Genomic DNA, 14,728 nt, shown 5'->3' with positions numbered 1-14,728 from the left:
AATTACATTGTTTAAAAATCAAATTAAAACCGTTTACAATCTTGTTTTAAATGAGGTGCTACTGTGTTTTATATGGTTAAGTTTTAACAGATCTTTTTTTTTTCATTTGGGTAAATTATTTAACATATACGTAAGGTTTAAACCGTTCACATTGATAATAAGAAAAATGATGCCTCAAAATTTGCATGCGCGAGTATACTCTAACCGAATAATTTGTCGGTCAATAGTCAGAATTATTGCCCGAAATCCGAAGGACTGACACCGGCGAGTCATTCAATTAGTTTTTTTACTACGTGACATCAGAAATTAATTTTCAGTATTTTTTTAATTTCTGACTTATTAACCATATTAAAATGTGCTGACTATGTACCTGTCATGTAACACAAAATATGGATAAAATGTCATGTAGGTCATTGGTTAATAGTCACCCGAAGTGCATTGTTAGACATGCAAGTGGACTTTTATCTCACTTAACATGATCGTGAATTGTCGTGTTTGTTCTTGTTTTAGTTTTACTATCACTTTGAATACAAATAAATGGATAAAACTTGTATTATGGCAAATATATAACTGGTGGTCCGTGGTACAGGGGTGTAACTTTGAAACTTTCTCATACATCGAGTATAAAAGTAATCATGGAGGTGAACAAAATTAATCTTTTTATCTTAAATGTTTGGAATTTTAAAGTCATCATATCATTTACTGCTTGTTACAAATCTAAAAAAAGTATGTTTAATGACATAAAGAAAGTAGAATGTTGTCTTTGATATAAATGTCACATGCGGAACTACATGTATAGCAATACTAATAATAAAAAATAAGTTTAAAACATCAGAAATATTTTCACCGCTGCATTTCTGACAAATATTTGATTTCTAAAGATCTTTTTGCCAGAAATAAAATAATATGATAATAAAAAAATCGCAAAGTCATTTTAATGCCTTCTTATTTACATATAATTCGCAAGTTCGAATGAAAATCTCTGGACGGGCCTCAACATCTGTCCAGCATCGCATCGAATAACAAATCGAGAAGAAAATTACTCACGCATGCCCCGGAATAAATATTAGCAGAGACGTACTTGTTAAACGCGGATTATCAATAAAAACATTGTCACGGTGAGGATGTGTACACCGGATACTGCCATTTTGTGATAACGTTTTTTCCGAAAAAGTGATTGACTGTTGTCAACAAGGTAAATAAAAAAATTCCAATTTATTACTTTATTTTACTACTATAGAAAGAAAAGAATTTTGTTTTTAGAAACTAGCTACTGTGTATATGCTCCCACAAGCGTAAATGAGTCAATGTTATGAAAAAACGCTAAAATTTGCGAAAAAAAAAATGGCAACTTTATCAGTTGATAAATGCAGGCTGAGGACACATTTCTCCCGATATCGTCACTTATTGTATTGTGATAAAAATTCTTAATCGTTTGATTTATTAAAGGCTTATAAATAAAACATGTGCAAAATTTCAGCTTTGTAAATGTTCAAATGACGGAGAAATCAGTCATAAATGAGCGTCGATGGTGTACTGTGTATTGCAAATATAGATACTGTGTATTTACCTGTATCAAATTTTACTGTACTGTCTATTGTAGACATTATCACTGAGTTTTATAGTATAAATCCTTTTTTTAAAAAAAAAGAACATTATCATTTCCTTTTCAAAGTATAAAACAGAAATTTCTTTAGCCCTGAAAATACGTAATGTTTTTACATTGACATTTATAACGGTTACTCTGTTGTAATTTGTGTAATAAGCACTAAACGTAACTCACAGTCACAATAGTGCAACAGTGTGCAATAATTTTTGTTATGCTTCCCAGTTGTAGATATATACTTTATGGCCATCAAGTGGTTCTTAGGGAAGGTTCGAGAGTTTGCGTAGCTTGTAAGACAAAATTAAAAACAAGAGATATGTAAGTTGTAAATGGGCTTTTATTTAAGCCGGTATCAAAAACATGAAATACAAAATATCAAAACACATTTAGTTTGTTGACTAGAATTGTTAAAACATAGATCATATCAATTTTGTTTTATCTGGGAAATAAAATTCCGCCGAATACCAAGTATAAACGCATCCAATTCGATGACTAGAATTGTTAAAACAAAGTTTAATACAACAAATTAAAATAAAGTTCTGTTCAGCTAACTTAAACAATGAATAAAATATTCATGACAATCAAGTATGAGTGAGAAATAACATACTACTGACAGTAGTACAAATTAGAAATTGTAAAATAGTGAATATCGAATTTTTCAACTGATCACTTTGGCACATAAATAGCAGCAAACCGTGGTGGAGGAATGGGAGGTGGAGGTTAAACAAATTCTAACAAGTAAAACATGTAAATATTCTGCGAAAGAAATAAGAAAGCTGTCTTCTTTGTTTAACGAGAAAGTCGTTTGTGCGCATGCGCATCTATTTTCAGATTATCACGTGTGAAACAGTTTGCTGCTGCTTAAGTATACGGCCAACGGCCGTACGGGATTATATGGAACCATCTCGTCATAAAACATTTATACTAATAAATACATTTATGGCCATCAAGTGGTTCTTAGGGAAGGTTCGAGAGTTTGCGTAGCTTGTAAGACAAAATTAAAAACAAGAGATATGTAAGTTGTAAATGGGCTTTTATTTAAGCCGGTATCAAAAACATGAAATACAAAATATCAAAACACATTTAGTTTGTCGACTAGAATTGTTAAAACATAGATCATATCAATTTTGTTTTATCTGGGAAATAAAATTCCGCCACAACATAAAGACCTCACTCAGACCAGGTCTTTATGGCCGCCCAGACAAGCAAACTCTAGAACCTTCAAGAAATGTATATAATATAAAATGGATTTCTATATCTCAACTGATAACATTGTTTATGTAATGTAAACAATATTTATGTAATGTAAACAACATTTATGTAATGTAAACAACTACATAAGCCTTTCCTATCCCTATTGCTGCCTTAAACAGTCAACTGAATCAGGAAGAAGCTGTATGTAGGTAACACCTGTATGTTTTAAGACAAATTGCTGCCTAAGATAGTAAACATGACAAAACAATAATAAAAATAAAATGTAGAAATGACAGTAGGAAGTGTCAGAGCTCACATCTATACCGCTAGTTCAAGATGCCGCTTAAGTCAGTCATAATGACATCGCAAATAAAATCAAATTATTTAGCTCGGAACACTTCATCAATGTAGAATCAAAGCACAAATTGCTGCCTAAGACAGTCAAAATGTCGTCCAAAAAGATAAAAATAACATAGCCAATAATAGTTAAAATGACAGTATCAGAAGTGTCAAAAAGTTCAGTTCTTATACTTAAAGTCAAAAAAGCCGCTTAAGCCAGTTATAATGACTTCAAATATTAATTCTTTTGGCTCAGAACACTTCTTTAATGTAAACTTAAAACACATAACATCAACAGCTGGCCAATATGTCCTTTTTAAATAACTCAATAATCATTGCCGCCTGAGTCAGTCAATGAAATTGTTTGTCACTATTACGATACTAATATAGTGTTACGCGTTTTAACAGTACCAAAAAGTGTGTAGTGTATCCTACTCAATGGCATTAACGACAAGTTTTGCCTGTTCCGTTTTCAAAACTGTTGAAATCAAAATGTTACTTATTAAACTACAAATGTATATATACATATGTACAATAAACCCAGCAACAAGGGACAGTCAAAAGTCTCTTAGAAATGAACATAATCAGGCCGCAAATATGACTGAAAGGCATTTGAGTTCCATCTTCCCAATTTACGTATTTGAGAATCTGTGAAGTTGTATGAATGGGCTAGTGTCGCACCCCCAATGCGAAAACTATGAGATGTGTATAATTTTGGGTCTAAGCCTATCTTCGCAATGCATTCCTTTAAAATGCGACTAAATTGTTTGGTTGTGACCGGTATTCCTGATTCGTTAAGAAAAAATGGCCCACTTTGTTTAGGACGCCTGTTCATGAAAGAGTGTACCGCAAGAACAGGACATAACTTTGTGCGCTTATGTGGCTTTAACGTGATAGTGAAAGGTGAAGAAGAGTGTTTGAAATGACTAAGCGAAACACATAAATTAACAGGTTTGCCCTTTTTCGTCTTAACTGAGATGTCTGTGACCGAGACAGTGTGGTTCGCCATACTTGACGTGGTTATTTCACCTACCCGTAGAAGTGCAAAAAATGCGAGTGTGAACATAGCTTTCACTAGAGAAATGTTGTAGGCCGTGTTGAATAATTTAGGTAGAACAGAAATCAATTTCCTCAAAATTCCTATTGTAATTGGCAGCCTTTTGTCCGAACTTGTTGAAAAATGTTTACATCCCAAAAGGACACGTTTTCACTAAGAAACTGTAAGAGCGACCTGTAGTGTTTGCCCCTTGTAATTTATTTATATAGTTAAGGGCTGATACTCTAGAGCATATGCTGGTGTATTTCATGCCTATGGAATGGTAATAAGCTATGTAACTTGTTAATTTATTGTTTGAAATTATTGCCTTTGGTTGGGTACCGTAATAACTAATGTGGAAAGAACGGAAGTGTTTAAAAGCCGTTCGATAAGAATGTCTTGTGCTTTAAGCCAAAGATCCATCTAATAAAGAGCTGACAATTCGTTTCAATGGTGTTTGAGCAAGGCCTCTGGAATACGCGTGGCTACCCTGTCTGCGTAAGGGGCGTTCCTCAGGAATTCTTCTATCTGTAAACGAGAAAGCATATCTGCTAAAGTGTTCTGTTTGCCTGGCACATGCTCTGAGCGTACGAGGATATTGTGTTTCATACAGGCAAGTACCATACTCCTCACTAGATACATGATTTGAGAATCCTTACAGGACTGTTTGTTTATGATGTGTACTACAGCATTATTGTCAGAATGTAAGACAATGCATTTGTTTGCCAGTTGAGAGCCCCATAATTCAAGAGCCAACGTTATAGGAAAAAATTCCTTGTATGTGATATGTGAATCAGCCAAAGTTACAGGCCAAGTCCCGTAAAACCACTGAGTATTTAAAATAGCTCCGTACCCAATTGAACCTGAGGCATCTGTAAACAGATGTAAAGCCTGGTTAGTTAACCATTTTTGATCCAGTAAAATGTGTTTCCCATTGAAATGTTCGATGAAATAGTACCATGCTTCTAAATCACGCCTCCCTTCTTTACTTATAGTTATCCTATGGTGGGGTTTGCACACACCTTTGGTGAGATCAATTAATCGTCTGAGGAAGGCCCTACCTGGTAGCACTACTTTGCAGCAAAAATTCAAAAGACCTAAAAGGGATTGTAAGTCCCGTAATTTAATTTTCCTACGTGATTTGTAAGACACCAGTAAATTGTAAAGTTTGACAAGTTTGTCTTTAGGTAGCCTAGCTTCCATTTTGTTAGAATCAAGTTCCAGACCCATGAATGTGATCACAGTTGTCGCTGTGACAGTTTTCTCGTGTTTTATAGGAACTCGAATAGCTCTGCATAAATCGAGAAATACCCTCAAATCAGTTTCACATTTGTTAGAATCTTTGGGGCCCATAATAAGGAAATCATCTAGAATATGCAGGATGTGAGGAATTGAAAGCTTACATTGAGCTATCCACTTCAAACCTGAACTGAAGCGATCGAAGATTGCGCAAGAAGAGCTAGCACCCATGGGGAGCGAACGGTCATAAAAGTATGAGTCATTGAATTTAAAACCTAGAAGTGAATAGTCAATTGGATGAATGGGTATGATACGGTATGCCGAGTCTATGTCTGTTTTAGCCATCAGACAGCCCTGACCTAAATTCCTAACCATGGTAACTGCTTGGTCAAAAGTAGAGTACTGGACTGTGGCGAGGTTTGGACCGATAAAATCATTTACAGAATTACCAAGTGGATAGCTTAAATGATGAATTAACCTATAAGAGTTTGGCTCCTTTTTAGGGACTACTCCTATAGGACTTACCCTAAAAGGTTGGAAAGGGGGGATACTGAAAGGTCCCGCTATCCTTTTTAACGCTATTTCTTTTTCTAATTTTGCCGACACAACTTCCGGTAACTCATAGCAAGATTTTAGATTTTTCGTTGTATAGGAGCATCTATCGCCAACAAAACCTAAACGGAAACCATTCTTAAAACCTTCCAATAGATGATCTGCCAGTTTATAGCCTTTAATCCAGAACGAAAGGGGGCTTATCTTAATCGGGGTAATTGCCTTAGACACTTCCTGGCTATTTAGTTTTTTGTGTTGGCTTAGCATGTGTTGAACCTGACTGTGATTGTTGGGGTGGTTGACTGGGCAAAGTGTCTTGTCTGTAACCGATGGGGCATGATTTTGCCGAGTGGTTACCCCGACAATAGCCGCAAATGTGTGGGAAACATTTGACAGCGGAGCAGAACCCTCTTCTATTGAAGGGCCAGCATGTGTTGGGGAGGAACTCTCCGTTATTGTATGATTTATTTCTGTGGGAACTGTAACGGGAGAAATTGGTGTTTGAGCCGCCGGAACGGCGATACTGACGAAAGGGCTGAGATGTGACGGAGGTGGTTGTGGCCCGAATGCAAAATTCAGAATGCATCCGATCCCAAGGGATCTGGATCTGTGCCCTTAGTGTGCGGAACTGAAAGTCATAGAGTGACCAGGCATTGCTATGATTCTTGGATTCCAGATCCCGAACCAGTTCTCCATACTTCATTAGAGCAGGAGTTTCTGACGGATATTTCATAGAGTAAATGGCAACAAACCTCATGAAGGCTGTTGTCCATTGATGAATATTGTGTATTTTTTGTTTTTTGTTCGTGGGAAGGATGTTAATATTTGGATTCCCCCTGCCCTGATTGATTAGTAGTTGAAGGAGGAATTATCTTGGTCATGACAAACATTGATAGGTAATAAGTCTCCAAAATCTACATATTTGTGCTTCCAAATTTTCTTCTGAATTTTTTCATTGATTTGGGTACAGATTGGGGCATCTAATGGGGAAAATGACTGTCCCTTGTTACCTGTTATGGAGTTCTTATGATTTGCCAACACACTGTCGAGTAAATTGTCCTCGCTGTCCGACGAAATGCTTTGAACCTCGGTCTGCTCATCTGTAATGTCTGTGTCAGAAGAGCTGCAGGGTGCTATTGGAGATGGTGACCTTTTTCGGCGTTTAGAAGAGTTATTTAATCGTTTCTTATTAACCGTATTATGGCCACTTTTGTCTTTAGCCTGTTGTGGCTGATCTGTTGCCGCATAATCACTTCCAGTGTCAGTGTCTATGACTGGTTTATTAGGAGCTTTTGCCGCTCCTTTACACCTTTTCATTTACTTCGACTGCACATTTGTCATTTTAAGTGCATCGCTGTCCGCGGCTGGTGGAGGACAGCATGGCGATGTACATTTTGATTTGGTCGCCGTTGCTGCTTGGCGCTTCCCAGGCATACCTGGAATAAGAAATTTCAAATGAATGATTGAATTAAATTAAACCAGTCCGAATAACAAATATTCAAGATCATGTAACACCCTGGCCCTTATATACAAACAATAACAAATAATTTGACGTAAATGTTGAAGTCACAGCCTGGGTACTAGACAAAATTAAAATATACTAGATATATACAAGAGCTAGAGCAGCCTCGGGTACTAGCCCGAAAAATCTCAGGTACTAGAGCAGCCTCGGGTACTAGCCCGGAAAATCTCAAATACCATAAACAATAAAATATCTTGAAAATATGTGATCTCGGGTACAAGCCCGGAAATAAAATCTCGGGTACCAGCCCGGAAAAGTCTCGAGTATCAGCCCAGAAAAATCTCGGGTACCTGCCTGGAAAAAACTCAGGAACTTGCCCGGAAGACAAATCGGGGGGCATTAGCCCTGATATATACAAACACAATAAACACACAATTCATAAAACATAAAATCTCTGGTGCCAGTCTCTATATATTTAGGATGCAAGTTTCAAAACTAGCAGAAAACTCGGGTTCATGCCCGGATATATTTTCCAACATGACAACATTAATAAGCTTGACATGCTTACTGAATACTATATAAACTTCTAAGCTTCTTCAGATGCTTTAAAATTATCAGGGAACCTGTAGACTTCAGTTCAGAAGCCCATGCAGAGAGTAAACATATATACTCGTACTAATTAAAATAAGCAAGCTATACTCAACTGCTTTAATTTGAAACAAAGGACTTCTGACGTCTGTTAAACGTAACAACCAGGGCAAATCCTTTAAACGCCAGAGGATCGACGAAATTTCTTTCCAATAATGAACCAGTCTTCTGTTTCATTCATGGACTTTGTTACTAAAACTCTCAATGTCAAAATGGTATTCAGTCGGTCAGGATACACACAACAACGTCTGGCACTTTAAGAATATATAATAAAATATCCACTAGATTTCCGATTTTTTTGCTGTTTTTCTTCGTTACACAGATCGTTCGTGCCGAATGATCACGTTGACAAAGTCCGGCTGAATGAAAGTCCAGTATAATGTCCAGATTGTTCGGCAGGTCGTTTACCCGCCAAGTATTGCGCCGAGACTGTGCAGGCAAAATTTAGCTAATAACTCAAGTCTGCACGAATGTTTTAAACGTTTGTCAAAAAAGTGATAAATATGAAAACCATACGCTATGTTTACATGTAGATCTATAAAGACTATATTTAGTTTAGCGTAAGTCCGCCAAATAAAGAAAACCAAACAAAGAAAATTCAGCACAACACTATATATGTCCAAATAATGCAGAAATCCGCAATAAATCCGAAGTGTAAGAATCTCCGTAAGGTGAGCAAATGCAAATGTCACCGTATGCAAATAACTATAATTAAATTAAACAAATTCTAACAAGTAAAACATGTAAATATTCTGCGAAAGAAATAAGAAAGCTGTCTTCTTTGTTTTACGAGAAAGTCGTTTGTGCGCATGCGCATCTATTTTCAGATTATCACGTGTGAAACAGTTTGCTGCTGCTTAACTATACGGCCAACGGCCGTACGGGATTATATGGAACCATCTCGTCCATAAAACATTTTATACTAATAAAATACATTTATTTTTACGCTATGTGATGTTGAGCATTGTTTAAGTTAATATTACATGAATTATCCCAAAAACAGTTAAAGGTATCTTTTTAAAATTGGCATTGGTATGTCACTAAAGTCTTACTCTCAATATCTTTCAGAAAGCTCCGCCCTATTAATAAATACTATATTATGATTTGTTTTCGTTGCAGATTCAACTTATGTGTGTTTATAGCTCGACGAACGAGTTTGAGGTCATTGTATGTCATTTTGTTGAACACCACCCAAATGACGAAAAAAATATACATGTAGTACGCCAACGACCAGAACCGCAAAAAGTGAATTACAAGATAACGCCAGAAATATGCAGAGAAAAAAAAAACAGAAAAAAGTACTGTTGATTCTGAAAATATCAAAATACATGTTTCAAAAAAGGAACTCGCTTACAAAAAGGACCAATTCCCAACAGAAAGAAAGGTAGTAAAGACAAATTTGATTTGGGCAATTTGTGAGGGGCCTATTTAGTGGACATGCATGCTACCTACCACGCCCTATAGCAGAACTCAACATTTACAAATGCTACCAGTACCAAAATATGACTTAGAGACGCTGGTGTACATTGAACCTTCAATGATGCATAGGGTGTAATTCCATGGACAGAAGAAGTTTTAGGAGAGTATACATTGTTATACAGTCTTTGAAAGAATGTTACAAAATAGATGGATGAATTCATAGCTTTTAATCAGTTTGTTTGTCAAGGAAAGTTTCCTTTAGACGATATAGATTTCTGTTTTTTCTTGACATCGCAAGATGTTTCCATCGACAACTCGGTTAATATGAGGTATAGTGAAGACTGCAAGTTGTTTTGAAGAACAGGCATAAACCTTCCGTGGATTTTACAATAATACAACTGCTTGCATATAACAGATACCACAGTTCTGACGCTAAATTAAGAGGAAAGAGAAAAGCCAGACAGACGAATACTTATTGACATTAAAAGAAGCAGCTATTTACTGCATAAAAGTGATATCAATAGATTACTCCCACATAAAAGACTGGGCATTGATACTGAAATAGGTTCTGTTGTGACAGATTTATTTCACCAAACATTATTTGACAAGCAATATTTTAAAGGCCATGTCTTACGTTGATAAAAGAGCAAATAGTCATATGTTCATTGAAGTATTTATTGAACAAACTTGAAATGTAAACACAGATTCATGAAATAACAAAGATCATAAAAATCATTTTACATTCAACAGTATGAATACATGTAAGACTTCGGAATGATCTTCAAGTCAGTTCTTGATCGTTTGTTATTGTTAAAAGTTGACCTTGACAAGAAATATACTATTTTGACCAACAAGGAAGTTGATCACATAAAAGTAACAACGAACTGTTTGCATAGAAATGACATATATCTTGTAAATGAAGTGTGCAAAATATATTTCAAGAATAACAACTGGCACTGTTTCCTCCTATTTTTAAAACAGGTTGCTCAGTGCATATGACACCCATTTTGTTTCGGAAAAAGCAAGCGGTGAGCTGATTACCTTTCAGAACAATATATTTAAAGCAATTAAAATAGCATTGATGATATTATTTTAAGAAATTTTCAAGTAAGCTAGATAGAAGGTTCTATGTCAAATGAGCCTAAGGTTATTCAGGAGAAACCACTTTAAAAGTTCAAAGCCCCTACGACCTTGACCTTTGAACTATTGGCACCAAAACCAATAGAGGTCATTAAGTGACCAAGGTTTATGTCTTTTTGAAGTTTAAAGGCAACAGGATTATATATTTTCATGTTTGTTCTTCTTACAAGGAGAAACCTTTTCCATACATCGTCATCATATCCTGTGTTACATTTTATAAGAACTTCACGGGTGTACTTGTGTCTGGGTCTGTACTTGGCAAAGGCTAGTCTGTAGACAGTTTCTCGGAGTGACTATTGGCATGCCGCTGTAATTGTAAGTTGTCATTTAAGTATTCAAACTGGTGCTTGTTATTTTCGCTGTGATGTCTAATGTCATCTGCAAACCGAAAAAGACATTCCGTCATTTGGGCATATGCCATTACATGCCTTGTCTATTCAATGACCATTAATGCTGAAAATATGCATCATTTTCAATATCAATACTCAGTACACGAAACGGCAATACAGAGTACAAATGTTACTTTGAAAACTCAAAACACAGTACATCATCAACGCTAATTTATCACCGATTTCTCCGTCATTTGAACATTTACAAAACTGAAATGTTGCACATTTTTTTCTTTATATGTAACTAAATAAATCGTAAATTGACCGCCTCGATAGCCTAGAGGTAGAGCGTCCGCTTCGAGTGCGGGAGGTCGTGAGTTCGATCCTCATACCAAAGACGTGAAAAATGGCACCACAGTAAGTCCACTAACCCAGTAAGATTAGTTTCGACGCTGCTTTATATACGAGCTCGAATTGTATTACACATTCATACTGGTTCAACATTTGCATATATGTACTCAAATCTCTGTTTTCATATCTCACAAATCAGTAGTGACATTTTAGTCTTTTTTAACTGTTTGGGGCCAGAGAAGCTATATTTTCTCTCTCTAAAAGTTAACTAGATCTCGAGGATACATTGAATAAATAGAGATAGTTTGCATTAAGGGAGATAATTAGATTCAGAACAATTGACTTTCCCATACGTGAGATCCGCTAAGATACAAGTTCGCATTATAAATTAGTATATAGTAGAGAGAATTTATACAAACTAAATCACCACCACAATATACCAGACCAATTACGGCAAAGCCCTAGCGTCACAAACGCATGCTTAAAAAACCATAACGAGCGTCACCTTGCAACTATATAGTTTCATTTTACTGTGTAGGTACATGGTCTACAAATCAAGCTTCTGCCGACACCTTACTTAGTGCTTTGGAAGATTCGTTAAAATGTGTAAGGATAGTTCAGCTTTATTATGTAAGTTATAGTTTTCCGCATTTATACTTGATGACATAGAATACTTGTACCAAAAATTGTTTGATTGATTTGATTTAAACATATTTTATTCCTTCCTTTTTTGACAACATTTACAATGTACATATACAGAAAATATACAAACACTCTAAGAAAGGTAAAAGGGTTGGACCACAAGTTCATATAACATTAGTAGTTCTGTCCGTCCCCGAAGGTATATTTAAAGGAAAGTTTTATATTATTGATCGCATTGTATTCTTATGAAAAATGACAAAATGTAATTGGAAGAGAACGAAGTTAAGCAAAATGAATAACAACAATGTTGGAGAAGAAGTAGAATGACTTAACTGTAGAAATTAAGAGAAAGCGAGATAGATGGAAATATAAGGAGAGGGAGAGTCCAGAGTCTCGGGTCGTTACTTGGTGTGAGGTAAGTTTATATACTAAAGTATTACGGCAGCAATCAGATATCTTAACGAAAACGATTTGTATGTTTGATATATTTTTGTACTTCTAAAAATATTAGTGAATTTTCTTCTTCAGTATAATTTTCATCTCAAAACAAAAGAGTACGCATATTCAGTGGATGAAAAATTCGCATGGCGTTAAAAAACTGTATTCTTTGTAAAGCATAATGTCTACATTTAAAGAGAAAATGTTCAGCATCTTCAATATCGTGACCACAATCACATGCAGCATTGTCTCTCAAATGATTTCTATATAAATCAGCATTTAAATTACTGCATTTATTACGCATTTGAGCATGGAAAACCGAGTACAGCCTTTCGCCAATACAATAATATGTAGGTAGGAGATAGAGCATATCATTGGCAACTGTATCTAGAATTAGATGTAATAGATAGTCCGGTAATGTAAGTCGCCATATGACCTATCATGTGTCGGTGCGACGTTAAAATAATAAAAAAAAAAAATTGTACGATGTTTGGCTTTATACATGGTAACAAGTTTCTGAATTTTTCGTCTATCGGACAGAGATACCCAACCAATTTCATTAAGAAGTCGTTCGATAGAAACAGACCTCGTAAGACCTGTGACAATACGTGCAGCCTCATATTGGAGTTTTTCAAGAGAATGTTTTTCGTAATCTGCAAAGCCATCCCAGACTGTTGATGCGTTTTCTAGAACAGGTCTCATGTAGGATATATGAATCTGATTTAACGTATTTCTTTTTAGTTTGAACTTTAATGCTCTCATTGACCCTAGATTTTTTGAGGCAGATTAAAGTATATTATTGATATGATCGTGCCATTTACCACCTGATCTAAAAGTAACTCCTAAATGTTTATGACTGTCAACATACCGGTAATCAAGAAGAACACTATCAAAGTAAAGAGAAGGTTTGACTTCAGATCCGAGAGTAAAAAATACCATTTCTGTTTTTTTCGGATTAAAAGTTACTAACCAACGCTTGAACCATTCAGCTATTTTATTTAAGTCGTCATTTAATGTACTTTCCATAGAAGCAATATCAGAGGTGGAAACTGCGAGAGAACTGTCGTCTGCAAAGAGCTGTGTTACACTAATTAGGTCGTCTGCAATGTCATTGACATAGGTTAAAAGTAATAAGGGCCCAAGTACAGAGCCCTGTGGAACACCTGCAGTGACATACTTACGATCAGAATATGAAGAACCTACAAATACCTTTTGATTGCGATTACTTAGATAATCTTGAATCCATTGCAAAATTTGCCCTTTAATTCCGTTTTGTTTTAATTTAAAAAGTAATCCATCATGCCAGACACGGTCGAAGGCTTTTGAAATGTCACAAAAAGCCATACATGTTGGGATTTTATTATCGAAAGAGTAACAGATTTGGTGATAAATGTCTAACGGCTGATATACAGTAGAGTGCCCTGGTAATAAACCTGATTGCCTTTCGTAAATTAACTTATTAGCAAATAGATGATTGTTAATGTGTTTAAACACAATTCTTTCCATAACCTAACCAGCACAGCTGATTAAAGATATAGGTCTATAGTTTGAAAGACTATTTTTATTACCTTTCTTAAAAACAAATTGAGTCTTTACATTCTTTTAACATCCTGTGACTTATTTCATCGGGCCCAGATGATTTATTTAAAACGAGAGAAGATAAGATATCAATAATTTCTTGTTCTTGAATATGAAAATCCTGTAAGACGTTATTAGTTTTTGGGAAAAAAGGTTTGTTCGTGAGTCATCAACTGTAGATACAGATACAAAGTAATCATTTAAACAATTCGCTTTTTCGGTATCTGACGTATAAATTACATCATTGCCATCGATATCAACATTTAACGGTGGTATAATTTCACAGTTTTTGTTGTCTTTTACCAGTTGTTTAACTGCGTGTTTTCCAATGCGATCTAGGATTAGTATACATACTGTCACTTAATGTAGATTCTAAGTCATTATAGTATTTTGTTTAGCATGTGTTTTAAGATTGTTTACTTTATTCCGAAGGTGTTTATAAACGTTCTAGTCATTAATTTTACCTGATTTTATAGCTATAGATTTTTGACGGTCTCTTTTACGGGAAGTACGACGAATAAATGAATCGTACCATGGTCTATCCTTTGGCCTTATCGTTACATAATTGGACGGAATACAGAATTTTGCTAGTTCCATAAATTTAATATTAAAATTTTCGGAAGCCTCATCGATTGTATTTAAATCAAGAAATGATCAAGTTGTTGAATTTATCGAAGCCTGCACGGTTATAATACCACACTAGTCTTTTATAAGGAACAGATGGGGGTAACTAAAACTTCATGTAAATAAAAGTG

At 35.4% G+C, this 14,728-nt stretch overlaps 1 protein-coding gene across 1 annotated transcript; it reads right to left on the bottom strand.

Moving 5' to 3' along the window:
• Positions 1–4,622: 4,622 nt before the first annotated feature.
• On the bottom strand, positions 4,623–6,233 carry LOC123546048 (uncharacterized). Its single transcript, XM_045332234.2, has one exon. It carries the CDS (start codon positions 6,231–6,233, stop codon positions 4,623–4,625), a length of 1,611 nt encoding a protein of 536 aa, XP_045188169.2.
• Positions 6,234–14,728: the final 8,495 nt, after the last annotated feature.

The sequence above is a fragment of the Mercenaria mercenaria genome, chromosome 5 (assembly GCF_021730395.1).
Source record: "Mercenaria mercenaria strain notata chromosome 5, MADL_Memer_1, whole genome shotgun sequence".
Taxonomy (NCBI): Eukaryota; Metazoa; Mollusca; class Bivalvia; order Venerida; family Veneridae; genus Mercenaria; species Mercenaria mercenaria.
This window is presented reverse-complemented; position numbering and strand designations above follow the sequence as displayed.